Here is a 27,290-nt window from a genome sequence, read left to right as displayed (position 1 = left end):
TATATTCATTTTTCTGGCTGAAAACATTAACATTTAAGGACTTTTAACTGTTTTTATTTATTTAGAGTTGCTAAGCCTAGGCTTAGTCCAACCTAACGACTGGTGTGACAGCCTGTTATTAATCAGTGTCTCAAAACTGTGATCAACCCGATGTCACCGAATGGCCACAGCTTGTAAAAGGTAAACATAAAAATACTTAATGGTATTTTGTGAATTAACTAACTATTATGAGTGTAATACTTAATTTAAAGCATAGTTGATTTATATGACTTCAAGTTATTGTATAAATGGAATACAACTTTTTAAAGGACATAGTGAAGATTAGATGAGACCTAACATTTGGCCTACACTTCTTTGTGTTGATATCAAAATATAATACTCCTCTTTGCACAATTAAATATCAGCATCCTAGCACTCATGTCCATCCTCCAATAACAGCCTATTGCATGCCAACGATCTAACAAAAGCGTTGGTAAGAAGCAGATCGCAATTCAAGCTTTCAACTACTGTTATAACCATATAAAGTCCCATTAATGATGAATAAATCTTTCCACAATCTTCTTAAAGTATGCATTTTATTAGTGATTTGTTTTCTAAAAACATTAGTCCAGGAAACTTGATGATACTGAAATTCAGTAGACTTGCATACCTTTACTTTTCTCTCCTAGGGAGTTACAGTGGAGGTAAAAGGAGTGGCTTGCAGAATGGAGAAGTTGCTCCCAGTATTGTTGGAAGTGAGCCATCATTTGAATTTGCTAGCTCATGCTGCAGTATTCAGATTAGTTGGTGTCTTGTGATCACAGTTTCTGCAATCTAATTCAAGGTTGAATGTTGTACGAGCATTTGCTCAGGGGTCTTATTAAAACCGTTATTGTAAAGTACTTAAAACTCTTCTCTTCAGATTTTTAAACAAATGGTGTTTAAAGAAAATGTTTCAGAATGTTATGTATTCTAGCAGTTTAATGCATTTGTGTCTTCGGTATTCTACATAGTTAGAAATCAGTCCTATGTTTTGTTAATTGTGTTTTTTATATTAAAGAGTAAATAGCTGCTCATCAAACTAGTGAACTTCACGTCTTGTAATAAGATTGAATTCCCGCACTGTTTTAATTAATGTTAAAATTTAGCTTGACTTTTTTAAAACTTGACATGATTCTTACATCCTTTACATTTTGAAAATGTATCCTGTCCCTTTTAATCTGACATTTAAAGAGACATTGAATAATTAAATAAGTTACATTGCATTATATTTTGTTCTTTGTATTAATCAGTGGAAAGGTTTTGTGCCAATCTATTTGTTCTGAAGTTGCTTCGTTTTTCCATAAACATAAACATTACTTTATTTATTCCTTCAAAATAAACTGGTCATCCCGTACAGCAGCTTGGAATTAGGTGTCTGCTCTCTAGTGATATCACCTCTTTGAAAGACCAGATGGGCTGAATAGAAATTACAGGGCTATATTGGACATACTGTGCAGCAAATTGGTGCTAAAGACTGGTCCCTCCTTCCTTTTATTTTTGTTGTTCACCTGATTCTCTGCTCTCTTCTGTTTTCCTTCTCATTTTCAGTGTTTTGCTACGTTGTTCAGTATTGGAAACTGCTGATAGTCTTATCCCTAATACCAGCAACTGTTTGGCTTTTTTTTTTTCATCTGCCCATTGAATTATGAAAATTTAGGGATGAATGGAACTGGCTCACTGTGGGATGTGTGAGTTAAATTTCAATTTAAGTCAGCTAGCTCAAGGCTATAGACAATTTTACATTGTAGCTTTTAAGTTGTCATTCAGAAATGATCTTCAGGCTCTTTTCTAGAAAGCTACTGGAGATTCAGTGTTACAAAGTAAACTTGCTTGTTAATTGGACCCCCAGTTTGAGAAGTGCTTGTCTCCCTATGAAATCTTTATAGAATAACAAAAGTACACAAAAGACCAGGTTTCAGCAGGGGAGACTAGATTTTACATGGGTGTGGTGTGGTGTGGGGGGGTTTGTTTGTTTGGTTTTTTTTTAATTTAGTAGGTCCCTAGCTGTAAGCCATGTTCTCCTCCAGAGTTTATCTAAACAAATAAGATAAAATAAGCAAGTCATATTTTTATCTTGTTTATACTGTTTTACATTGCTTTTTTGTTTTTTTGTTTTTAAAAAGTCATTACTGAGCCGGCTCCCCACCCACCTCCTCAGCTAATCCCACCACTTGGGCTACCGAGATGCCAGTACTCAGTACCAGCACCAAAAAGCACTGTTGTTTTAGCAGTAATATGAACATTATAGAGCTAGCAATATATAAAAAAACATTTCCTTTTCTGACTTTGTATATGTTGTATTTTAATCACTTGCATTACAGGATGATGCTGAACAATTCTTTTTTGCATCTTGCAGATCACCAGGAGAACCTCACTCTGAAAACATTGAAACTAGCCGAATGTAAGTATAGCAAGCAATAAATTGACTTGTTTTGTGTGTTTTGTTTGACTGTTCTGCACTAAATGCAATGGCAGCTTTTTGCAAAAATAAATAAACCTTTAAGTGTCTGTCTAAAAACCATCCAGAAAACAATTTGGTTATCTGGTTTTAAGACTTGTGCTGTGTAGTTTTGGCAGAGTTGGTCCCAGGACAGTAGTGAGACAAAATGCGTGAAGTAATATATGTTTTTATTGGACCAATTTCTGTTGGCGAGACAAGCTTTTTTGGGATATGTAGAGCTCCTCTTCAGACTTTTGTATAGCTTGAAAGGTTGTCTCTCCCAGCAACAGAAGTGGGTCCAACAAAAGCTATTACTTCACCCAGCTGGTCTCTGCAAGACCTATGTCTACTTAGTATTTCGCTCTAAAAGAATAATATTTAGTCCTTAGTCTAGAGATGTTTTTATTTCAGTGATGATTACCTTTTTGTAAGTTTCATTTAGTACCAACCAGCAGATGGTAGCAGAATACAGAAGCTGAAATGTATAATCCTATATTGAGCCCTAACAGTATGTCAAATTATTGACATGCTGTTAGGTCTAAAATGTAGGGTTATAAATTATGATAATGAAAATCAAAGGATCTGAATACTGTAGTTCTTGTTCTAACAGCCCAACAACAAGTATGCAGATCTGATATTCTGAATCCTGAATAGCTCTATATAGCCCCAAAATTTCACCTTGACTATCAGAAGGTGGTCCCATAAAAGGTATTTCTTCCACTTTTTTACTCTTAATTTTATTCCTAGAGTTGTAACACCTCGTTGCACATATTTGAAAATAAATTGATTAGTTAGATACTTAGCAAAACAGAAAACATGAGGATTTGCATATTGTGGGAAGTAAGTTGCAGGACGAGAGAGAAAAGGCCTGACCTAGTGTAGAAAAATACATATTGAGTGCTTGTTTTCCCTATTGATTATTGCAACTTGAAAGTTACTAAATTGCAAAGCAGTTCAGCTTCAGATGTTTCTTAACTTTTCCTGTTTATAAGAGCTCGATACAATCTAAGGCTTCTGTCTTTATTGGTCCAGGTAGTGATTATTTCAAGGTTAACTGGAAGCATTCTGAAGTTATCCAAATCTCTCTCATTTTAAAATGAAAAAAGATATTTGAAAAGGCTAGTAAAACTATAGAGAAGTAAATTGTTTTCTGTGAGTTAGCCAGGCACTTCTGAGCAGGATGTCTTTTAAATTATCTAATGGTTGGGGAGATAGACTCCAAAATTCAAAAAACAACAAAAACATTGTAGATAAAAAAAGCAAACTAACATATGAAGAGAGATGGTCCAAAATATTGAATAGGGGAAGGATGACTCAGAGATTAGGACAGTAGTCTAGGAGTTAAATTTAAATTCAATTCTTTTTCTGTCACAGTCTTCCCATGTGATGTTGGACAGTCTCTGCTTCATATTGTCAGGGTAAATCCATTAAAGACTGTTCAGCTGCTGTAAAACACCTATTATACATAGGAAGATGAATGATTCAAAACTGTTTTCTTTTTCAGCACTTTGACAGACATATTTTCTTCTTTCTTTCTCCCCCCCTCCCCACAGCTTTTTTTCTCTTGTAGAATTTGTAGCTGAAAGGAATGACAATCTTTGGCAGTCATGTTTGTTTTACATACAAACAAATTATTTTGTTGCATGAACTAATGAGCCAGTGATTGGAATCCTGGTTATTAAGATCCCTGCACTTTGTCTAAAAATAGCTGTTAGCCAGTCAGATTATGAGGATCTATATATTTTGAATTGTCCTGGGTGAGAGAAGGGTCATCTTTGGGGCAGCTTCCTTTAAGCTTTCCCTACCACATTTCATACTCAATCTGTGTGGATTGCCAACTCCTCCCAAGTCCATGTCTACACTAGAGCATAAAGTTTTAAGGGACAATTAGGTCAATTTTATACTGTACCTGTCTTCACCACGAATATCATTAGGTCAATTTTAAGGGGGCCTAAGGTCAACTTTTCTACTCCAGATTTTTCATGAGGAGTAACACTAAATTCAAGTTTACAAAGTTGATTTAATGCTAGTATAGACACAGCACTATTTAATTTGATTTTATTGGGGGCTTTGTGGGGTACTTCTTGAGGCCATTGTTTCCATTCTGACCATCACTTTCACCTCTGCTGCTCTCCAGGTGAGCAGGGAGTAGGAAACAGGAATCAGCCTGGGCTCTCTGGCTGCCTCTCTCTCTTCCCCCCGACCCTCCCCCCCCCCACATGACTGGTGGGGTCTCTGACTTGACCCTCACCACCACATGGCTGCCAGGCTCACCAGCTTGCCCCCACCACCACCACGCAGCTGCCCCACCACTACATGGCTTCTCGGCTCTCCAGCTGCTTCCCGCATCACACGACTGCTCCCACCCCCAATCACACAGCTGCTGGGTCAAAATGAATCAAAATAATACTATCAAAATGAAGCATTTCAACAATACCAAAAAAATACTTGTCAGTAGCTCCACATTGAAATTTTTCAAATTTTTATTTCTGCATTTTACATTTCTCAGGCCTGGCCCACTAGCATTGTGTGACAGAGGCAGGCTGTAGGAAAGTGGTAGAAAAATGTATTTGGCAGTTTGTTTTCAATGGGAGCAGGGAGTGAGGGCAATGCACTCTGGGATGATGACATCATACACCCACAACCACTTGCAGTGCATTTTTTTCCCGTAACACACTAGCACAGAAACCCAAAATGCAACGGGAATGTAGGAACTGGGGGCTAGGTACACAGTCAAACTTAGCAAAGGTAATGGGGACACACACCATCGACTTTATAAAATCTAGTGGTATGAAGTTGACTTTAATAAACTCAACTTTATTTCCTAGTGTAAACACAGGCCAAGATTTGTGTAGTTGTAGGTTTCTTTGTAGGTGTTACTGTAATTTCTGGTTTTTTTGCAGATAGGCTTGCTACCCCTAAGTCAACCCTTTTTACCTCAGGGAGAGGTGATCCAAATTTGTTTGGTCTCTACCCTTTAACCTGTCCAGTTTGGGTGACCCTTCCAGGATCTGTAGCTCATGCTGGCATAGTTCTCCAGGTCATTAAGACACACAAGCCACCACCCGGTTTGGTACATGGAACGTTTGGACCATGTATCAAGCAGGGAAGACACCACAGATTGCAGCGGAGATGAAACAGCACAAGCCTGCAGTTTTGGTCTGGCAACAGGTGAAACTGTTATCTACTCAGGATATGAAGAAGAGGGTGCACCACACATAGAAGGTGTAGGCTTGATGTTATCAAGAGAGGGATCTGGTGCTTTATGGAGTGGACAACAGTATCATCACAGCCAGATTTCACACGGAAGTGTGGAAGGTCCTAATTGTGAAATTAAGCACAACAAAGCAACTGAGGAATGTAAAACATATTTCTATGAGAAAATACAAAGTGTAGAGAACCAGAAAGCAAAGATGGATATGTTGATTTTGATGGGCGACTTCAGTGCAAAATTGGAAGCATAAATACAGGCAGAGAACAGACCATGGGAAAAGAAGGCTTAGGCAACATGAATGAAAATGGAGAGCACTTCAGTGACTTTTGTTCCTTCAACAGATTGGTCACAGGTGGTAGTTCCACACAAAAGGATCCATAAGATCACTTGGGTTTCACTGGACCACCAGTCAGAAAACCAGATTGATCACATCTGTATCAGCAGTTCTTTCAGAAGGTTGATGCAGGATGTCCACACTGGAAGAGGAGCAAATGTGAGTTTGGACCTCCATTTGGTCACGATAAAACTCAAGTTCCAGCTCAAGAGGTTCACCAGAAAAGCAACCAAGCCGGGATTGAGATTCCATATGGAGCAGCTGAAGGGCATACAGACAAGAGCCTGTTTCCAAGCGGAGCTATCCAACAGATACGCGCTTCTCGCAGACCTCATCCAGACAGATGCTACTGTAGAACAAACTTTGGAACACACCAAAACAGCCTGGAAAGAGACGTGATAAACATTGGGAAAGAGGACAAGGCATCACAAAGAGTGGATCACAGAAGAAACTCTGAGAAAAGTGAAGGAACAAAAGGACAGAAAAGCAGCAGTCAACAGCAAAACAAGAGCATCCAAGACGGAAGCTCAGCAACTGTATTCAGAAGCCAACAGAGAAGATAGAAGGCTGTAAAACAGGACAGGAAGAACTTTGTGGAAAACCTTGCACAACAAGCCGAACAAGCTGCAGGACAGAAAAATTTTGAAAGAGCTATATGACGTCACCCGGAGGCAAGCTACGTCATAGCATACAGTGGATTAGCCAGAACAGGATAAGGAGGGGTGTGCGCTAGCAAACCAAAGTGAGCTGCTCAGTAGATGGAAGGAATGCTTTGAAGAGCTATTGAACTGCCCTGCCAACATGGAACCTCCCGAGTTACCACCTGCAAATACAACTCTGCAAATTAACGACAGACTTACAAAAATAAAAATCAGAAAAGACCGTGCCCATCTGAAAAGCGGAAAAGCACTGGTCCAGACAAAATCCCACAGAAGCAATCAAGGCAGCTAGTGAGACATCAGTCAACGTGATGTATAATCTATTTGGGAAAATTTGGGACACTAAGGAGAGTCCACTAGACTGTAAATGTGGCTGCCTTATCAAGCTTCCAAAGAAAGGCAGCCTGAAGCAGTGCAAGAACTGGAGGGGCATCGCATTACTGTCTATTCCAGGAAAGTATTCAGTAGGATTCTCTTGGGGAGAATGAAGACAGAAATTGACTGACAGCTCAGGGAAGAACACTCCAGTTTCAAAAGTGAGAGATCTCATACTGACCAAATAGCAACTCTGAGTGATCGTAGAACAGTTGCTTGAGTGGAACTCCCACTGTACATAACCTTCATAGACTTTGTGAAAGCCTTTGGCAGTATTCACAGAGACACTTTATGGAAACAGCTGCAACACTGTGGCATCCCATCCAAAATTATTAACCTGATCCTTTCAGCATATGAAACCCCGACATGCCAAGTTGTTCACAATGGTGTCTTGAGAGAATCCTTCAGCTTGCTCTCAGGAGTACAATAAGGGTGCCTATTGTTACTTTCCTGTTCTTGATTACAGTGGACTAGATTATGAGCAGGACAGCAGTTGGCCATCAAAGGCATTCAGTGGACAGTTTTCAAACAGCTAGATGACATGGATTTTGCTGACAATGTCAGCCCATTTCACTCCAGTATGAAAGCATGGAAGAAAAGGTTGCAACACTAGACAAAACTGCCTCACTGACTGGACTGAGTATAAAGAAGGGAAAGACCAAGCCAGTGAGGATCAACCAGTCCAACACCACCACCATCACACTGGGAGGAGATGACCTGGAAGATGTGGAGCAGTTCACCTAGGTGGGAAGAGACAGAGGAACAGACAAGGATATCAGTGCTAGGACAGAGAAAGCAACAGCTGCATTCAAGGCTATGTGACCCATATGGAGTTCACAAATAATATGCGCAAAGATGAAACTGCGGCTCTTCACCACAAATGTGAAGAGTGTGCTTTTGTATGGATGTGAGACCTGGTTTACTAAAAAGGTTTCAACTCGCAAGCTACAGACATTCATAAACAGATACCTGAGGTACATCCTTCTCATCAAATGGCAAGACTGTCACAAGTGAGGAGCTTTGGAACAGAGCATGACAAGAACCGCTTGACGTTTAAGAGAAGAAAGTGGGGGTGGCGAGGCCACAATCTGAGAAAATGTTCATCCAGCATGGTCCATCAAGCTCTTGAATGGTACCCTCAAGGAAAATGCAAAAGAGAGAGACCTCGGACAACATGCAGATCCACTGAGACTGAAGGACTGCAAATGAACTACTCATGGAGTCAGCTAGAAGTTTTTTTTGTCCTGAGACAGAGTGAAGTGGAGAAGACTTGTAGATGACCTACCTCCACCCGGAGTACAAGGGTGTAAGTCAAGTAAGTCATGTATTTTGAGTATTAACTGTATAATGATGATATACTTGAAGTTAAGAACCTGGAACTGCATAACTATGAAACTATATGGTTATGCCTCTCCAACTGCAGTATCTCTGCAGTCTCCCAGACACAGTTGCTCTTAGCACATAAAGTGGTATTTTTAGTTTTAGTTATCCAGTTACCAAAACTCTGATTCTGGGTTTCAGATCTGTGTATTTGTTGTTGTGCAGTTAGAAAAAGAACTACAGCACTGAGATCATGCAGGGATTTTCATAATCATTTTTCGGTTCGCTGCTTGTTCACTGTGAATATGCAGGTTGATTTACTTTCATATAATTTCTGTACTCCACTTCTGGACTTTGTTAAAGTTGTTTGCCAGCATTTAATTCACTTCAGCTAAACTAAGAGAACTTATATTTTGTTGTTTTCCCATTGACTGCCAAACAGCAAGAAAGAACATTTAAATACAAACCAAAATATGTTTGTTTCCTCTTCCCCTCTCTCCAGTACAACAAGGCTGTTGTTCCCCTAATAACTTTCATTTCTCCAGACATTTCAGTTTGATTAGATTCCCACTTCTAGTTCCGTACTTCCAATGTGCAACTTAATTGACAGTTCAAAGTTACCAAGTTTTTGAGGCACTTATAGGTGTGCTTTTCACAGACCTCATTCAAGTGCCTCATTTGTCCTTTTTATCTAAGCCGAGTTGCTTCGTTCTTCTTGCCACCTTTACTACGTTCGTACAAGTTAGTTGTCTAATATCCTCCTTTGATTTGTCTCGCGTTTAAAGCCTGTTGCAGCTTAACATGTGCCTCCCCCCAGCCTCCCACCTGCATTGGTGCACTCAGCTCTAAATGTCTGCCTTATCTGTATCTCCAGGCTATTGTCCTAATTCACTCCATCACATCTCCAAGGATGCCTCTTTCAGCCTTTCAGGGCAGGTATCCTGGTGTGTTAGTGAGACGTGTGGGTTCTGTGCCCTCTGATCCCTTATTCTTTCTAGGGTTAAGAGTTTGAAACCCAACGGGCAGGGGTGAGCTCTCCCATTTTCCTCTCTGCAGCTTTTCTTAGAGTTGTACTTAGTACCTAAACATCTCTTTTCATGGTACATATTTGTCACTGCTTTCAAAAGAATGGAAGAAGGAAGACGCCAGTAACTTCCAAAAAATATGCCCAAACATTCCCATTACAGATAGGTATGAATGCTACTTGTCTGGTCAAAGACTTATGAGAGTTTACATCATGTTTTTGGCTTTCAAATATTGCGTACACCTTCAGTTGTGGGAAGGGCCTAGTAGCCATCCTGGTCTCTGAAAAATACAAGTAAATCCAGCAAATAGTTATCTCAAGGTATTGTGGCCATACCCTCTGAATTAAATACCCATATTTAATGCAAAGATTCTGCATTGGCACAAGTTTCTTCTTTGCAGATCCAAAGACAGGCCATGTCTACAGCAGTACTTCCAGATCAGACTCCTGCACAATCCTATGCTTCACTGTCTCCAGGTTGCTCGAGAAATTCCACACACAGCACCCCAGCAACACATTCATTTAAAGGAAATCAGTGACTTGGGAGAGCTGCTGATTCCTTTGAACTGTTGTTCTCTGTCCGTCAGGAAAACCTATAAGCTTCCCAACTCAGAGCTATTGCAGCCCTTGACAGCTAGTTGCAACTTCAATAATCCGCCATTAAGAATATCTGTTCTTCTCAGTGCTACAAGCCTGAGAAGCCTGAAGGTCATGTCACGACTGAGCAGCTTCACCTTCAAGCCTAAAATATGTTCTTCACATTACTTTCAAAGCCAGCGCCTTTATGAAGCACTGTTACCTGAAGTTGTCATCTGAACGAGAATTAATTATTGGATTATATATTTTACAATGCCTGTTTCCCATTTTAGGGAGCTTAAATTCTGCTCTGCCCTCCATCCAGTAGGTATTTTTTGTTTTGGAATAGCTCTTTACTCATATTGTGGGGCGAGCTCTGCCATTTAGAAATCATCTTTTCTTTGTTGGAAGGTATAGCATAAACTGTATTCTTAAAAGTACTGAAGTCACAGATTTCTGAAAACATGAAAAAGTACCAAGGCACATCCTTGCCATGTCTGATCTTTCCCTTTTGTGAGTCAGAGGTTAGTCACGGTTCAGGTAGGACAGAGTCCTCTTGCCCTATCTTCAACTAGTCTCTCTTATAGATGGTAATGGTTGCTTCCTCCACCCCTGTCTTCTTGCCATGTACTCCACTAGAACTCTCCAGCCCTCTGTCTCAGTCACTTATGCAATCCTTCTGGGCCCCTCAGTGGGAAAACCCTTGTCCCATGGCAGTTGTACGTCAGTTTAGAGACCATCACATCCAGTAGCTTGATGATTTTTCGGTGATAGTCCTTCAGTGAGAGAGCAAACACCTCTTCCTGCAGGGCAGCTGTCTGGAATGTAGTTCAGTAGGTTTGTTTTGGGCAAGTACATAATATAAAATAGTCTATAATGTGCTACAAACATACCCCACTTTGTCACAAAGACATACGAAGCAACTCCGCCGTTTGTCAGAGATACTCAAAAAGAACACCTACAGATGTTTTGGAAGTATGCAACATCTTTGTGTTTTTCCATGTGATCTGGTGCCGTAAGCTGACCTAGGCATGGTAAAGTAACGGGATATATATTTCTAGAAAAAAAAGAATTAGAGCTAAGTCAGTCTTGTTTGTGTACATTTATTTGTTTGCATTGGGAGAATTCTAACCACTGGCCGACCCATTCAGTTTTGAAACACCATGTCAAAAAAGTTTCTGCAGTTACATGGGGGACAAGACTTTTTAACCTAAGAAGAAATCATGAAGGATAGGGAATAGGATATAATACTTAATATTTTCTGTATAGGGTATCAAGTCAGTATACATACTAACTGATCCTTGCATGCCTGTGAAGCTAATAGCCAGATTTTGTCCCTTTTTTCTTATGGAGACAAGGTTAATGGTGACTTGATCAAGTCTATACAGCTAGTGGCAAAATTGGGATTAGACCTCAGGAGGTTGGTGATTATCTGTCTTGCGCTGGTTACTTCAGACTTCACTAACTTAAGAGGTGAGGAGGGAGAAAACAGGGAAAATGCTAGAAGTGGTTTTTAGATAACTAAACAGACGTTTCAGCATTTTGAAGTCTAATTTGATTTTGTAATCTCAAGTAAAATATCACTAAAATTAGCAAATTTCAGTATAATAACTTAAGGGTACTTCATTTTAACTTAATAAACTGAATCTTAGACTAAGAAAAAGCCTCAGCCTTCTGGTGAGTTTGTTCAGCTTAATATATGTTATTACTTCATAAAGAAAAGGTGCCCTCAGGTTAGTTTATTAAAGCTGAATTTTCCTCCATGGCTAGAGCCCTACAAAACTGTGGCTACCCTCATTATATGTGTGGGTATCTGCATCTGCGGATGTCATTGTGGAAATCCACATCCCCTTTTTTATTCGCCTCCAAGTGTTTAGTAGTTATTTTCTTCCAGATTTGTTCTACTGGATTTACACTAACAGGGCTGTCATTCAGGGTCACTTTTCATGCCCCTAGCTATCATCCCATAATATGGTACTTCAACAACGAATGGTTAACGTTCCTTGCTATTGGACAAGCCCTCTTACATGCTACTTCCTTCAGTATTACGGAATGGAAATTACTGAGATCCCAGGAAGCTGTGTAAGTTTTTCTTCCACTTCAGATGTGATAGTTTCCATTTCTGTGTACTTGTTTCCATCATGCATCATGTCTACATGCTCATGTTCCATATTATCATCATTACTGAAAACCAAGGCAAAGTATTTATTTAGGTTCCGGGTTATATACCTACATTATTTTTGATCTCCTGTCCATCCACATCACATGCAGTCTAACCTTTCTTTTTGTCTTTTTGTTTATTTAACTAATATCCTTGTAGTATTTATTTTAATCTCGTTGGCAATAGCTAATTCAGCTTGACTTTTAGTACTTGTAACTTTATTCCTACATTTTCTTACATTCTTCCAACATTTAGCTTCTGTTGCTGATCCAAACATTTTTCCTGTAGGCGTTTCCCTCTATTTTATTTCCCAGACTTCTTGCATTTAGATACAGGTATTCTCTGTTGCTTAGACTTCACACAATAGTATTCTAGCCAGTCAGGTCCTTCAACTATTACATACCTGATTTCTGCTCCAGTCAATATATATGTACTTTTTCTTTATTGTTCTTATTCTTTATTCTTATTTTCCTTTATTCCTTACTATTTTTTCATTTAGCTGATTTTTCTCCTCCTGTGTATTGAAGTCTGTCATGGAGATTACATAATCTCTCTCAGAATCTTCTCCCTTCATTCCCTGCTTTGAAAGGTGCCCTTGCCAGTCATATCAGTCTCAGTCCCTGAAGGCTAGCATCCCAGGTAAAGAAGTTGAGTCAATCAGTTTAGAAGAGTTGTCTTTCTGTGAATGCCTTCCCATGGTCAACTAGCCCAGAATCTTCCTCAGAGCACCAGTTCTTGAGCCATCAGTTCACCTTCTTTTTCTTGCACACCTGCACCTTCATTCAGTAGGGACTGATGATCATTTGAGCTTCCACTTCTTTAAGCATTTTATCAAGCCTAGCAAAAATTATTATTCATCTTGGCTGTTGGGATTCTAGCAAGGTGACTCATCCTGACATGCAGCACAGTCTGTGCATATTTTCCCCACTTCAATCAGGATCTGATAGATAATGAACTCTTCTGTCTGTTTTAGGTCTGTCAGTTCTTCTCATGGAGACCCTGGTCAAACAGTTCTGTCTCTTCCTGATGTTGAAATGACTAATGTTTTTTCAGACTCCTGTGTGTCATCTTCATTTTTCCTTGGGTTCCATTCTCTATTCTGCACAGACTAGCTTCCCTTCTTGTCTTCCTTACCATCTCATCTTTTTTTTCTTCTCCTTGTTCAACCCTATTTCACCTCCACTAGCTGGTCTTTTCCTGTTTTATACTGGTGGTCACATTCTTCTATGGCGTACACTCTTCCTCTGGCAGTCTGCACTACAGATCCCTTTGCGAACACCTAATAAACAAATACTGACCGTTTTTTTTTTTTTTTTTGGTGACACCTCCTCTTTTAGATTAAATTGTCAAATCCCCTTCTGAATTCTGTCATCTCCAGCTGCATATCCAGTCCTTGAATCTTCTTGACCATCAAACTCTATCAGGTCAGGTAGCAATTCATATATAAGTAGCTTCCATCAGATATACGTTTCACAACTGCCACATCTGACCATCATCTTTGTCTCGCTGGATCACTTTGAGTTTGCTGTCTCAGTAGCCATCATTGTCTTCACGTCATAGCCCTTCCTTCTAGGGGAAAGAAAAGGGACAAAAATCCCCCTAAAAATCTGACTTCAAACTCCCACAAAAATTTCACTGTTTGGTGCTAGTTGTTCTTGCTTCAGCTACATTTGTTTCCAGACGTGCATTATAAATATACTCCAGCTATAACAGCAATTTAAAGATTTGTTTTGCAAGATCATCTATTTGCTCTTTGTTATATAAAAATAAAATGAAACTAATTCATGGATTAAGATATGAACATTTTAAATTTTTTTTTCTGTTTTTACTTAGAAAGTTTACACTATTTTCCTTTACTTCCAGAATTTCCGTGCAAGTTATGGGAGACAATCTAATGCTAATTTTTTTTTCATTGTGCTTGTTAAAGAAAGGATTTGGATAAGGAAGTACTGTGTTATACTTTGAGTCCCTGTTGGGTTCCTAAACATGGCAGTTTGTGAACTTCAGTGAATATTAGTGTGCATGTTTCCGAAAGGCATTCAAATGGTGGTACTCCTCTGTGCAGCAAAGTATAAAAGTTAGAATGCACATATGTAAACTTGTTTAAAACAAAAAAAATCCCATGCTTCATACTGTTGATATGCTGTTACAAAATCTTATATTAACCTTCATTCTGAAACGTGTGGTAATGTAATAAAGCACTTAAAGGTTGTTTTTGTGCACCAGTTTATAATCTAGGCTAACACCATATAACAGAACTTGGGAATTTTACTTGTGAATTCCTTGATATAGTTTTAAATTTCTTCTAATGCTGGTAATGTATTTATGCATCTCTCATTTGACTTGGCTGCCTGGTTTTGTGTGTGTTGTGCTTTCATGTTTGTTTACCATTTCTTTGCAAGTGGTATTGTTTGAGAAATGCAGATTCATGTGCTATCATGTATTGAAATTATATAATAATTTTTCATCATGTGGGACCTGCTTTTGAATTGTTCAATAAAAACACATTATCCCCATAATCCATTCCAAAGATTGCATATGAGCCTTAGATGTGCTATGTGCATGTCTTTCAACCCAAATTATGTTACTGGACAGAAACTTTAGAGGCTAGTTTACTATATGTTTGAGAGAGTTTGTTCATTTGTTCAAGAACTCCTCCTAAATGGTAAGAGCTTGGACCACCAAATTTGATATGCAGCTTCCTCTTACCATAACTTAAAGTAAGATAAGGGTTTGGTTGTGTCAGGCAAATAGGGTGTGCCTGGAATGGTATTGTGTCTCCTAAAATGGAAAGGGAGGGTTCTGCTCTGTAAGGACCATACGGAGTCAGCAGGGCGCAAATGGGATGGAAAGGAGGGACAGTTATATTGTATAATGATCACACAGGGGCAGCAAGGGGCCAGAGATGGGGACCAGGCAGCTATAACCCGATTGGGACAGTATGAGGCAGGAGTGGAAGAAAGGGACAGCTGTGTAATGCAGTAAACTCTTTCATATCTGGCAGCCCCGGGATCAGGAAGTTGCTGGATATTCAGGATAGCAGAGAGGTAGAGCTAGCAATGTATAACACTAAAGAAGAACAAGACTAGGTATTAAAAAACAAAAATGTATGCAGAGTACTTTATTTACGAGCAACAGTTGTATTGTACACTGTAAACATATACTGTGTTTGCTGTATTTATTTGTATTTACTTTCACTATACTATACTTACGGAAAACATGGCTAAAATTTATTTATGGTTAAAATGCCAGTTATTTGAGAGTTCTGGACAACAGAATGCTGGATATGAAAGATTTTACTGTATATATTTGAGAGAGTTTGTGTATGTTTCTGTGTCCCCCCTAGCTGGAGGACATGCACCCCTCCTCTGGATGTGCCTACTGCAGCTACAGCAGCCAGGGAGAAGCACTTCTCCCCTGGGCTGAAGCTACTGCAGTGACAGCTGGGGTAGTCCTTACTCCCCAGAACAGACTACATAATGAAACCTCCAGCTCAGAGCAATGATTTGAATGAAGAAATATATTAATTGAGTTGAGGGCTAATCACCTGGTGGCATTTGAATCTCTCCTGAGTGACCACACCAGCACACAGCTTACATGAACACTGACAGTGACACCTCCACAGGAATTCACACAGGTTGTTACTATGGCAGCAACCCACGTGTGCCATCTTGGTTTGAAGACTGGCTCCTCATGGTGTCATTTTACCAGGAAGTAGACTCCACAATCCTCAACGTTCACATTCTTTTGGCATTTGTGTCAATGAGGAGAAGTCTGTATTGATACCCACACAGTCAGTTTACTGTCTATGCACATCTTGACTTCATCAAGGATGGAGCTTCCTCCCAATGGAATGCTTCACTACACTACATCAGAGACTCACGCACTGCATTACAGCTGTTGGATCACTGTCATTGGCCATATAGTTGCCTGAACCTGTGTGACACCTAAGAAGGTCTTCGTGCGCTTTGCCTCTAGGCATGGCTCCTCTCCATCTACAGACCCACCATGGACAATAAGCAGACCAGGGTCATTATTCCCTCGAGTATGCTACCTCCCACATGTGATGGGCTGATCCTTCCAAGCTTATAATCAGCATCCCCTTAATTCCTCTGACATCACAAGTCGTCATCACAACAGACACCTCCCTTGCAGTCTGAAGAACCCACTTGAATTACCAGGTGGCCCTGGAAAGATGGAAGCTGTTGGAGCCCAAGATGCATGCCTTCTTGTTTTATCAGGCCTTTCTCTTGCTCATTCAGTCCCGTGTATTCAGCTGCTCTCCAGGAACATCATGGCAGCAGTATGCATTAACAAGCAAAGTTGCTCAAAGCCCATCCACCTTTGGAACTGGGGTGCATCAAAAATACATTAATCTTCAAGCCATGCACTTCCCAAATGCCCAGAATTCCCCAGCCAACACGCTCAGCAGGCTTCTTGATTTAAATTACAAGTGGGAGCTGTAGGACACAGTGGTACCTCTTTGAGAACTAGGGAAACCCTCAGTAAGATCTCTTTGCCACGTATGCAAAGCAGAAGTTGCCCCTCTATAGTTGTAGAGGAGTAATAAGGTAAGAAGACTTACCAGGCAGTGGTCTCCTCCCCCTCTGTACAGAACACATCCCTATGCTTTTCTCCTCCTGCAACTAGTATGCAAACTTTAACTATGATATTCATAGCCCCATTCTGGTTCTGTCAGTCCTGATTTGTGGACTTCCTCACACACTCCATTTGTATACTTGCTCCATTCTTTGCATACTCCCAAATTTATGTTCACAGATCAGGAGAAACACCCTGGTCTGAGCTCTCTTGCCCTCACACTGTGGAATTTGGGTTGGTGAGACTGTGTGTCAGGAATGCTCCCCCACAGTGTGGCAGGGCCTTTCTCTGAGCAGGAGAGAATCCAACAGGGCATGCAACCAAGCTAAATGGAGATGTGCACCATTGCTGTTACTCACTGAGTGCAGTATCTGGACTGGTTGTCTTAAGCTGCTGCCTTTATTCCACTATCAGCCCTCCATTCCCTCTGCTTTAGACTGCCTTCCAAAACAGTAAGAGGGAGACTGGAGAGGTGTCAACTCAGACTACTACTACTACTTATAACTTCAGCTGGAGTGTATGGGGATGTGCCATATGCATGTGGTCAATCACCACTAAGAAACATTTCCAGGCTTAAGTGCCTGGCACATATGCACATCCATGTGTAGAATACTTACCTGTAGCTGATGGTTTTTCCTGATGTGTGGTCCTAATCTGTAATCTCCTCTTTAGTTTTACCAGTTTAGTTACATAATTGTAGTATTCTGTACTGGTGTAAAACATGGTCTGCATCTTTGCACTGTCTCTGTGTTTAGAGGTTTGCACTAATACAGGCCTACTGTAGACAATTCAGAAAATTGAGGTCGGCAAATGAGGCTCTTGGAATTCTTGGAGGACAAGCCCACTTAAGAGCCTCACTTCAGGCACCAGACCAGTCCTTTAAAATCTTGAGTTAGATTACTTGCCTAGGGGTCGCACAAGAAGTGTGGTAGGAGAACCAGGAATTGAACCCAGGTCTCTTGAGTCCCCGCCATGTATCTTAATCATAAAACTAGCCTTTCTCCATCATTTTAACCTTCAGTTAATTTTCTTACGTTATAAGTACAAATTGTCTCTTGTATTCCAGGGGTGCCAAAAACCCTAATTTTCAAAATCTCCAGCTTCCCCATAACAAATTCTGTATATTCTCAGTTTTACATTTTAATACTGAATTTTGCAGCACATTGAGAATCAGTGCTTTATTTGTGCCGGTACTTGCCGATGCCGAGTACCCACATCTTGGCAGTCCCAGCCGTGGGATTGGCTGGAAAGGGGGCTGGGAGAGGGAGTGGGGAGCCAGCTGAGTACCAGCTCCTCTTTTTTCATTTTAACCAAGAAAAGCACTGTTGAGAAATATAAATTCATATTCAGTGAAATAGATCACATACTCCTAGAGATACTGTAATAATTGAATGATTCTGCTCCATAGCTACTGAAATAAAAACCCCACTGTTATGTAACTGAAGCTGTTGGAGAACCTTCAGTTTGCTGCAGGTAGTGCCACAAAATTTAGGGCTAGTTTGTTATAGGTATACAAAGCTTTAGGTATGTGACAGACAAAACTATTTCTGAACAAGAAGCGTTCTCCTTGTAGATGGAGAAACCCTCTGGCTGTTATAAGCTGTCAGTAACCCAAGAGAAGTAATCAGCTGTTGGCCAGGTGAATCTAGCTTTTGGAGTGACTTTTGGTCTGTTATAGTTGAGTTAGAGATGCGCAAAATCATCTCAGGCTTTTCTTTAGTTGAGCATTTGAATTATAAGTTCTTTAAATAGTCACATTTCACCCCAGTTTAACTTAATGCAGAAATGCATGCCTGTCGTGTAGAATTTATTACATTGATTCTGAAGCTTGACGTTAAAATGGTCACATAATATAGTTTGAAATTGCTAATATTCTCTTATGATGTATTATATTCTGTGTTGGGCTTTTCTCTTTTTCATCATGAAGACGACAGAAGCATAGGGTAGCTGTCCCTTAGAGTAGTGGTTTTCAAACTTGTTTTTTTCATTTGCCAATACCAAAGAAAATTTCAAATGGATACAGTAAACTCCCGATATGTGCCATTTCTACTTGTGCTTAACTTGCTGGTTCCCGGCTTCTCCTCGCCCCCCAACTTGTGATAATTTTGAGTTAAGCAAGACTGTGCAAGAGTGCAACTCTCCCATAATTCGGGGGTCTACTGTACATGGCTCCCTTTAGAAATCTTGGATATAGCCAGCCAACCCCAGGGGAATAAGATTCCTACTAGAGGAAGTAGTACAACTCATCCTTCTTTCACCTAGCAATATGTCATCTCAAATATTTTGTGATTAAAAACAGAGTAATTTCCCATACTAAAATAGCTCAGGTATATTAATAGTGCATCTTGTCATCACTGTAAGATGTCCAGCTTAATTGTGTTTTTGTATAAGTCCTAGTTCATCTTCTAAAGAATAGCGGCCTCTGCAGCATATAAATTATCACCCTTGACTATGCCCACCTCTTGAATGCTATATGCAGTTCTGGTTTCCCGATCTCAGAAAAGTTATACTAGACTTGGGAAGGATATACAGAGAAGAGTTATAAAAATGATAAGGGTATGGATCAGCTGCCATATGAGAAGTGAGACCAGGACTGCTTAGCTTAGCAAAGGGATGACTTAAGAAGGGGTCATGATAGAGGTTTATAAAAAGATGAATGAAGTAGAGAAAGTGAACAATGTTATTTACCTCTTCACACAGCACAAGAACCAGGGTCACCCTATGAAATTAAAAGGAAACAGGTCTAAAACAAATAAAAGGAAGTACTTCGCAGTCAACTTGCGGAGCTCATTGCCAGGAGATGTTGTGGAGGCCAAAAGTATAACAGGGTTTGTTTTTTTTTTAAAAAAAAAAAAAAAAAAAAATTGATAAGATCATAAGGAGAGAGCTCCTAAACCTCTAGCTGCCAGAAGCTGCACCTGGAGGACAAAAGATGGGTCACTTGCTCTTTACGTGTTCTGTTCATTCCTTCTGAAGTGTTTAGTATTGGCCACTGTCAGAAGGTAGGATAGTAGGCTACATGGCTCATTGTTGTGAATTCAGTATGGCCATTCCTACGTTCTTTGCTGATCTTTTCTTCTATATTTAAATATGTAGCATATTAACCTACACTTTAGTTTAAATAGGCTGGATGTAGGCGCTCAAATTAAGGAGGACTTTCACTGATACATATAACTCCCAAAGAAGTACTAGGCACTTCACAACCTCACCGCTAAAAAGGTTGTACCAGATTATGATTAAATATGTGAAAGTGATGATGCAGGGGAATGGGCTAAGGAAGGCTGAATGTTTTAAAAATAATGTGCAACTATTTATGGACATCAGCATTTGATTTAAAAAGTCATCTTATATGTATCATAGAAAAGTAGTCTTAAGGAGGAGTACATGAAATGAAAGGAATAGTGGTTTGGACTGGAGCTGGGAACATATTCCATGAGTGGAAGTGGTAAAAATAATGCTTCGTAGTAAGTGCAAGAGAAGCGAACAAATGGTGTTTCAGTGCAAGGTCTACACTTCCCTTAGTAAGCTAAGGACTAAAGAAAGAACCATGTACACTGTGAAGAGCCAGAGACTGGTTCTGATAATGTTTATACAGCTGCTTCCAAACTCCGAAAGCCCATACTTTCTAGGTCTCCCAGATAAAATTATCTACATTGAGGACCTGTGTTTACAGTTTTATATTTATGCTTTTCTAAAGTGGAGTGCTTTTTGTTTGCAAAATGTTTTAATTTTCTAACAGGAATGGATACAAGAAGCAAAATATTGTAAACAAATCAGTGGCAAGCCTTCCAGTATTGGAGGTTTTTGTTTTGTTTTGGCCAGAAGAGGAGTGGGACTGGTAATTAGATTCATTAGTATCTGTTTCTGATTTATCTACCATCTGCAATAGCTGACTTGGATTTTGCTGGCACATTTCTTGCTCATTTAGGCTGCGTGATGTGTCTGGGATGTCTTGCATATTCTTTCTTGGCTTGAGCTCAAACTGGGCATTCAGAAGATCAAGGAGACAAATTGCGAACAAACTTGTGCTGTAAAATGAAATATTTGAAAATTCAGTCCTCAACTTTTACAGTGCCTGTTAAACCTGAGTTCAGTAGCATGTGTTCTCTGCAAAAGTTGAAGAAAACATCTAAAAATTTACAATAAAATGCTCCTTATTGAATTCTGGACTCAGGTCTTATGGATAAATTTTCAGATGTGTGTTTTAAAATAGTTTGTAACATGAATCTAAACATATTTTTTTCATTTTCACATGGATAATATTTTATAAAAATCTTAATTTTATGTAAAATTAGGAGAGGCTTATGATGTCTTACAGAACTGTTAGAAGGAATAAGTGCACTTAAATGCTAAAATATAAAATAGAACCTTTTTAATGCACACTTCAGAATGCAAAAACGCGATGGAAGCAGATATTCAAATTTCAGTTCAGTGTAGAGCAGTGAAGTTCTGCTATTCAGGTGCTCAGCCCCTGCTGCTGATAACATATTTCCTCTCTCATCCTTGTGTGCGCATATATCTGCATCATGCATTGTCCAGTTACAAGATTTTTATTACTGACAGTGCTAGGCTCAGATGAGTTTCCACTTTGTGGCTTTTCACTTCGCTTCGCAAAGAAACCAGGAGAAGGAGGCAGCTGTATCTTTGAAACCATATACGGCAGTCAGTATCTGTTTTAGATTAGGAAGAAGATAAAAAGAGGCAATGATTTGGTGAAAGGCTGTTCGGGGGTTCAAATGCCTTATTTGAGCAAGAGGAAATAGTTATTTAGACTTGAGCTCCTCTTTTATGTTAGTTTCAGCAATGTAAATGACCCTAGTATTAAGTAAATAAACATAGGATAGAGTTCTGTTTTTACTTCTAGAAGGCTGTAAAAATGGAAATGTAATTTTGAAAGGACCTTAGTCTCACTGGTTTGAATGGGAGTAGAGGGTGCTTAGAACTTAACAGACCCTAAATTAATCAGTGGGTGCTTCTTAGGTTAATGTCTATTACTTTAGTATTTTTCTAAAATAAAACAAGACTTTCAAATCATCAGATCATGTGGCAGTGCTTACTTAAGGTGCTGATAGGCCTGCAAAATGAAACATTGCCGGTCACATGACAGAACATTAATTCTAGATTTGGGGTATCAAGATACTTAGCTTCAGTTAATTTATACCTTGGTTTTAACAGAATTACTTGGGTTTTCCCAGCAGAATTTTGATAGTAAACGTAAGTACTATATTTGGATTTAGAACTAAGAACTTTTAGTGCCAGAGAAACATGGTAAAATCATTGCTCTCCTTCAGTTTGCATATGATTCTCAACTAAATTGTGTTAAATATACTTTCTTTTGTCAAAATAAGAATCCTGCCTTTTTCAAAATCTCCTGTTGTGTATCCTTTGATTGAGAATGTTTTATTTCTACGTCTGACTAATCTCTGCTTTGATGATGATTTGACTGAGCTTTGTATGTGAAAGCCATACTAATCCTTGTGCTTACTGTTTGAATGTTTGGTACAGGAAGCGAGCAGCTGCAAAACATCTAATAGAACGCTACTACCACCAGTTAACTGAAGGCTGTGGAAATGAAGCCTGCACGAATGAATTTTGTGCTTCCTGTCCAACTTTTCGCCGTATGGATAACAATGCAGCAGCCATTAAGGCCCTCGAGCTTTATAAAATTAATGCAAAACTCTGTGATCCTCATCCCTCCAAGAAAGGAACAAGCTCAGCTTACCTAGAAAACAATTCCAAAGGTGCCCATAACAATTCCTGTACTGACAGAAAAATGAACAAGAAGGAAATGCAAGGCCCAAGAGATGATTTTAAAGGTAAGGCATTGTAGAATCCTTATTGAATAAAAATTCTGAACAACAGTGCTAGAAACTTGTACATTTGTCTTTCTCATGTCCCATATATAGACCTAAAATTTCAAGTTGAAACATCTCTAAACATTTATACGGGATTTGTAGATGTCTCACGGTTGTGATGGTTAAAGAAAACATATATCAAAAGGATGTAATGGGGCTAGGTGAATGGGTAACATAGTGGCACAGAGTTTCCCAAACTGTGTTCTGCACAATGTGAATAGATGATCCATGAAAAGATTTTGATGTTTGCAATATTTTTCCTTCTAAAATATTAAATATGAAATTGCGTGTATCAAAAATACTAAGGTATTTGAATAGTATTTAGATTATAGGTATGTTAATATTTGTAACACATTCATAATAGTATAGTTATATGGCTTGTGCTGAAACAGTTGGAGTCGATTCAGATTGTTTCAGGACAAGTCGCGCTCAGAGAAATCAGGTGATGCTGCGCAATATATGGGGATCTAACTCTCCAGCATCATCCTAATATTGAGAGGCTTTGTGACAAAAGATGCAAAACATTCTTCCAATTAAAAAAAAAAAGTCTCGAATGCTACTTGTTTTCCAGTAGTTTTTTGTGAAAATAACACATTTCTTAAAAACTGAAATATAAAAATATTTTTCAATACCTAATTTGTTTGCCTTTTTTTTTGAGGAAAATGTTTTTAAGCTTTAACAGTCGACAGTCCTTTTTTGACCAATATTGTCCTTTCTGGCTTTGTACAAAAGAATAACGCTAGCCATCATTCTTTCAACTGTTTTATTGATGTTTTGTTTGGGGTTTGTACTTAATTTTTAATTTTTACACTTAATTATATGATTGTTAACCATCCTGACAGGAGGACGTTAATTGTTCATTCAGATGATTTTCCAACGTTTTCGGTAGACCCACGATTTAATGGACTAATGTGGGGAAGGGTGTCCATTAAACCCAAAAGTCCATTAAATCAGAGGGTTTACTGCCTGCCCGCCCACCCCTTCCAGACTTCCCCAGTCCCGCCTCCCCTTTCTCTCCCCCCACCCCCCCCAAAAAAAAAAAATTCCCACTTCTCACCGCTAGAGCTACCAGCTCCTGCCAAAGCAGCTGGCAGCCCAGCCACATTTGGATTCTCCATCAGAGCTTCAGGCTCCGCCACGCACAGCAACAAGCATCCTGCCACACGCTGCAACAAACACCCCGCTGTGGCCTGGAAGAGCCACCACAGCCATCACATGCTCCTCCCACTGGGGGTGGAGCGCATACGCAAGTATTGTCTGCCCCTGTATGCGCCGCATCTCTGGTGGGAGGAGCACGTGATGGCTCCGGCATAGGAGGCAGCAACTCCTCCAGGCCGCAGCAGCTGTAAGTGATATGTCCGTGACATACTTTTGGGAGAGGTAGGGAGGAGAGTGATTTAGGATTTTTCCGGCCCTGGTGGACTTTGGGTCCATTGTTCCCAAAGTCTGCTAAATTGGAGTCCTTGAAATCGAGGGTTTATTATGTTTTTTGTCCTTTGTAAAATAAGACGTCTAAAAACCCAGCTCTTTTAAATCAACTTTTGAGCATTACATGCAGCAATTTTTCAGTATGAAACCCTCCCCTCTCCTCCCCCAACCAACATGTATGTGTTCCATCGATATAGTTCACGCCCGAAAAGTGTTCCGTGGCCAAATAAGTTTGGGAAACGCTGGAGAAGCACTGTTGAAAATGCAAAGTAAATGACTTTGGAAGAAATAACTTGAATGTCTCCTATTGCTGGGTCCTAAAAAATGTGATCACGTAGAAAAAACAGGTGGTGGTATCAACAGCTCAGTGCAAATCTCTCTGTGCAATCTTTAATAGCACTCACAAGAAAGCAAACAACGTATGAAGATGTATAAAGATGCACTGCAAAATGTTTTTGAAAAGAACATAATGCCATAGTTGTGCATTTTCATCTGGAACCAGTTCTGATCCCTGTCGCCCTTAAAAAGGGAAAGGGGAGAAAGGCAGAAATAGCTGTCCAGAAGCCAAAAGCTAGAGTCCTGAGAAAAGCTTCCATATCAAGAGAGATTGAAAAGATTATTTTGCTTAGAGAAACTCCTAATAAGAAGAGAAATGGTATTGAGAAACACTAACTAATGACACAGGGACATTCAATGAAGTAGTAAGTTAATACACTTAATGATCGAAGGAAATAGTTTGCACAACTCACAGATGGAATTCATTTCTTTACCATATTGAGACCATGTGATTAATACTTTTTTAAGTGTCATCTGTTTATATGGAACTTTCCTGTGGTCATTTTATTCTGTAATTGTTCTGTAATTGTTCACTGTGGGAATTCTTGCATCTGGTGCTGACAGCATTGGAGACAGGATATCAGACTGAACTAGTATGGCAGTTAGTATGGTACAGGTAACATTATCAGTATGAAAATAGATTAACTGGACTTCTTATAAGGTATGAACATATAAAATTTGTTCTGAGTCTGGAATGCAAGGTATTTTAGTCAGAAATACCACGTATCGGATGTGTGTTTACTATGAAAGCAGTATGAATACTAATGTAATGCATATTTCCAGGGTTGTTCTGAACAACCCTTCTTTATAGAAGAATCTGAACTCATGAGGATGTTGAACAGCAATTTTAAATGATCAGGTCTGGATACCTTGAATCAGAGTTTCAAAAAAGCATAATGATCTTGCTGAACCGTAAATGTTGATTTTCATTCAGTCTGGGAATCTTAGGAGAGTTCTCCAAAAAATGGAATAAAGTTCATGTGTTAGTATTTTAAAAGGGTAAACAGCATGACCCAGGTAGTGATAGGTCTGTCAGTCTGACATTTGTCCTGCACAGAATAATGGAGTGGCTGATATGGGACTCCATTAATAAAGAATTAATGAATCAACATGGCTTTATGGAAAGTAGATCCTGTCAAACTAGCCTGATATATATGATACTGATGAGCTTAAAAGTTTTCTCTAAGGCATTTGACTTTGTACTGTACGATATTTTGATTTTAAAAATACAAAAGTGTGACGGCTCACTTTAAATACATTCAAAACTTGTAAAATGATAGGATGTTCTCAAAATGTAACTGTAAATGAGGAATCGTCACCATGAAGATGAGTTTCTAGTAGGGTTCCATAGGGCTTGGTTCTCTGCCCTGTGCTATTTAACTTTCTGTCAGTGATTTGGGAGAGACAATAAAATTATCACTGATAAAACTTGCAGATGACTTAATATTCAGAAAGTAGAATAATGAAGAGAACAAATCACTAGAGTGACCTGGGTCATTTGATACACTGGTCATAAGCAAGCAATATATGTTTTAATACTGCTAACTAAAGATTTTACTTCGAGTAGGAAAGAATTCAAGCTACACTTACAAAAAGTGACTCTCCATCCTGGGAAGCAGTGATTCTGAAAATTACTGCAGAGTCACTGTGGCTAAACAGCTGAACGTGAATTCCTGATAAAATATAGTGGCCAAAAAGGCTAATGCAGTTATTAGATGTGTAAATGGGAATCTTGAGAAAGTGTTGGAGTGGTTACTTTACCTCTGTATATGACACTGGTACAGCTGTTGTTGGAATACTATGTCCAGTTCACATATCCACGGTTCAAGAATGATGTTGATACATTGGAGAAGGCCCTTTAAAGAGCCATGAGGATTGCAAAAGGGTTGGGAAACATGTCTTATGGTGATAGATTCAAGGAGCTCAATCTGTATGTCTTAAAGAGAAGATTAAGGGGTGACTTGATCTTAGTGTACATTACCTACACAGAAAATAAATATTAATATTCATTGACTATAAAAATTGATGCTAGACAAATTCAGACTGGAATGTGAAGTGTACAGTTTTAACCAGGAGGGTATTTAGCTTTTGGAACAATTTCCAAGGGGTTCTGATAGATTCTCTATCACTAGCAACTTTAAATCGAGAGTGCATGTGTTTTTTGAAAAGATATACTCTAGTTCAAAAGGAAATTTTTTCAGGGAAGTTGTTTTGCCTGTGTTATACTAGAGGCCAAGTTAGATGACTGCCTTCAGACTTTTGGCTCTACAGTAATCCCTCGACCTATGCAGAGGTTGTGTTCTGTGCAACCTCCGCATAGATCAAATTTTGCATAAATTGGGGGTAGGGGGGATTGGAGATATCCCTGGAATTCCCCTGGCTTGGAGGAGCAGGCAGCCCCTGGAAGGGCAGGGGAGCAGCCACACAGCCCTCAGCTTCTCCCAGCTGGGGGGTGGGGGGGGGCGCCACACATGTGCTTGTGGCACAGTGTCTCCCAGCTGGGACAAACTGCACTGCAAGCAGTTGTGTGCCAACCAGGCTCTCCTAGCTGAGGGAGCCAGGGGTTGTGGGGTGAGGGGCAGTTTCCATTTGCACTTAACTTGCATTAATGCGAATTACATGCAAATTGAAATTGTGTTTCTCAGGGGTTTACTGTATTAACCTGTTTAGGTTCTGATCTCCTAAACATTTAGGCATGGTAGTAATTTTATGTGCATAGGTAATTACACTGAACTCAATGAGACTGATGTATGTGAAAACAACAAGAAGTCCTGTAGCACCTTATAGACTAAGATATTTTGGAGCATAAGCTTTCGTGGGCAAAGACTCACTTTGTCAGATTCATGAGCCGGGGTGTATGTAAAGTCACTTATAAACAGCTGTTTGGAAGCTTATGGCCTCAGAAGGGCTTCTGAAAGAGTGGAGACAAAAGCAGAAACGCGAAAGAG

At 39.5% G+C, this 27,290-nt stretch overlaps 1 protein-coding gene across 5 annotated transcripts in view; it reads left to right on the top strand.

Annotated features, from left to right (window-relative positions):
* The window catches only part of UBE3A (ubiquitin protein ligase E3A), a 91,273-nt gene that overhangs the window by 43,204 nt on the left and 20,779 nt on the right, over positions 1 to 27,290 (top strand). The window contains exons 1-4 of one of the 5 annotated variants that reach the window (XM_074991986.1): positions 66 to 180; positions 669 to 734; positions 2,378 to 2,422; positions 22,425 to 22,539. In XM_074991986.1, coding sequence (XP_074848087.1) covers positions 22,497 to 22,539 — 43 coding nt within the window. In that variant the 5' untranslated portion in view covers positions 66 to 180; positions 669 to 734; positions 2,378 to 2,422; positions 22,425 to 22,496. Of the gene's footprint in view, positions 1 to 65; positions 181 to 668; positions 735 to 2,377; positions 2,423 to 22,228; positions 22,540 to 27,290 lie in introns of those variants that run through there. The other 4 variants (XM_074991970.1, XM_074991962.1, XM_074991993.1 and 1 more) reach the window with 4 other exon arrangements.

Source organism: Carettochelys insculpta, chromosome 1 (genome assembly GCF_033958435.1).
Source record: "Carettochelys insculpta isolate YL-2023 chromosome 1, ASM3395843v1, whole genome shotgun sequence".
NCBI lineage: Eukaryota > Metazoa > Chordata > Testudines > Carettochelyidae > Carettochelys > Carettochelys insculpta.
This window is presented reverse-complemented; position numbering and strand designations above follow the sequence as displayed.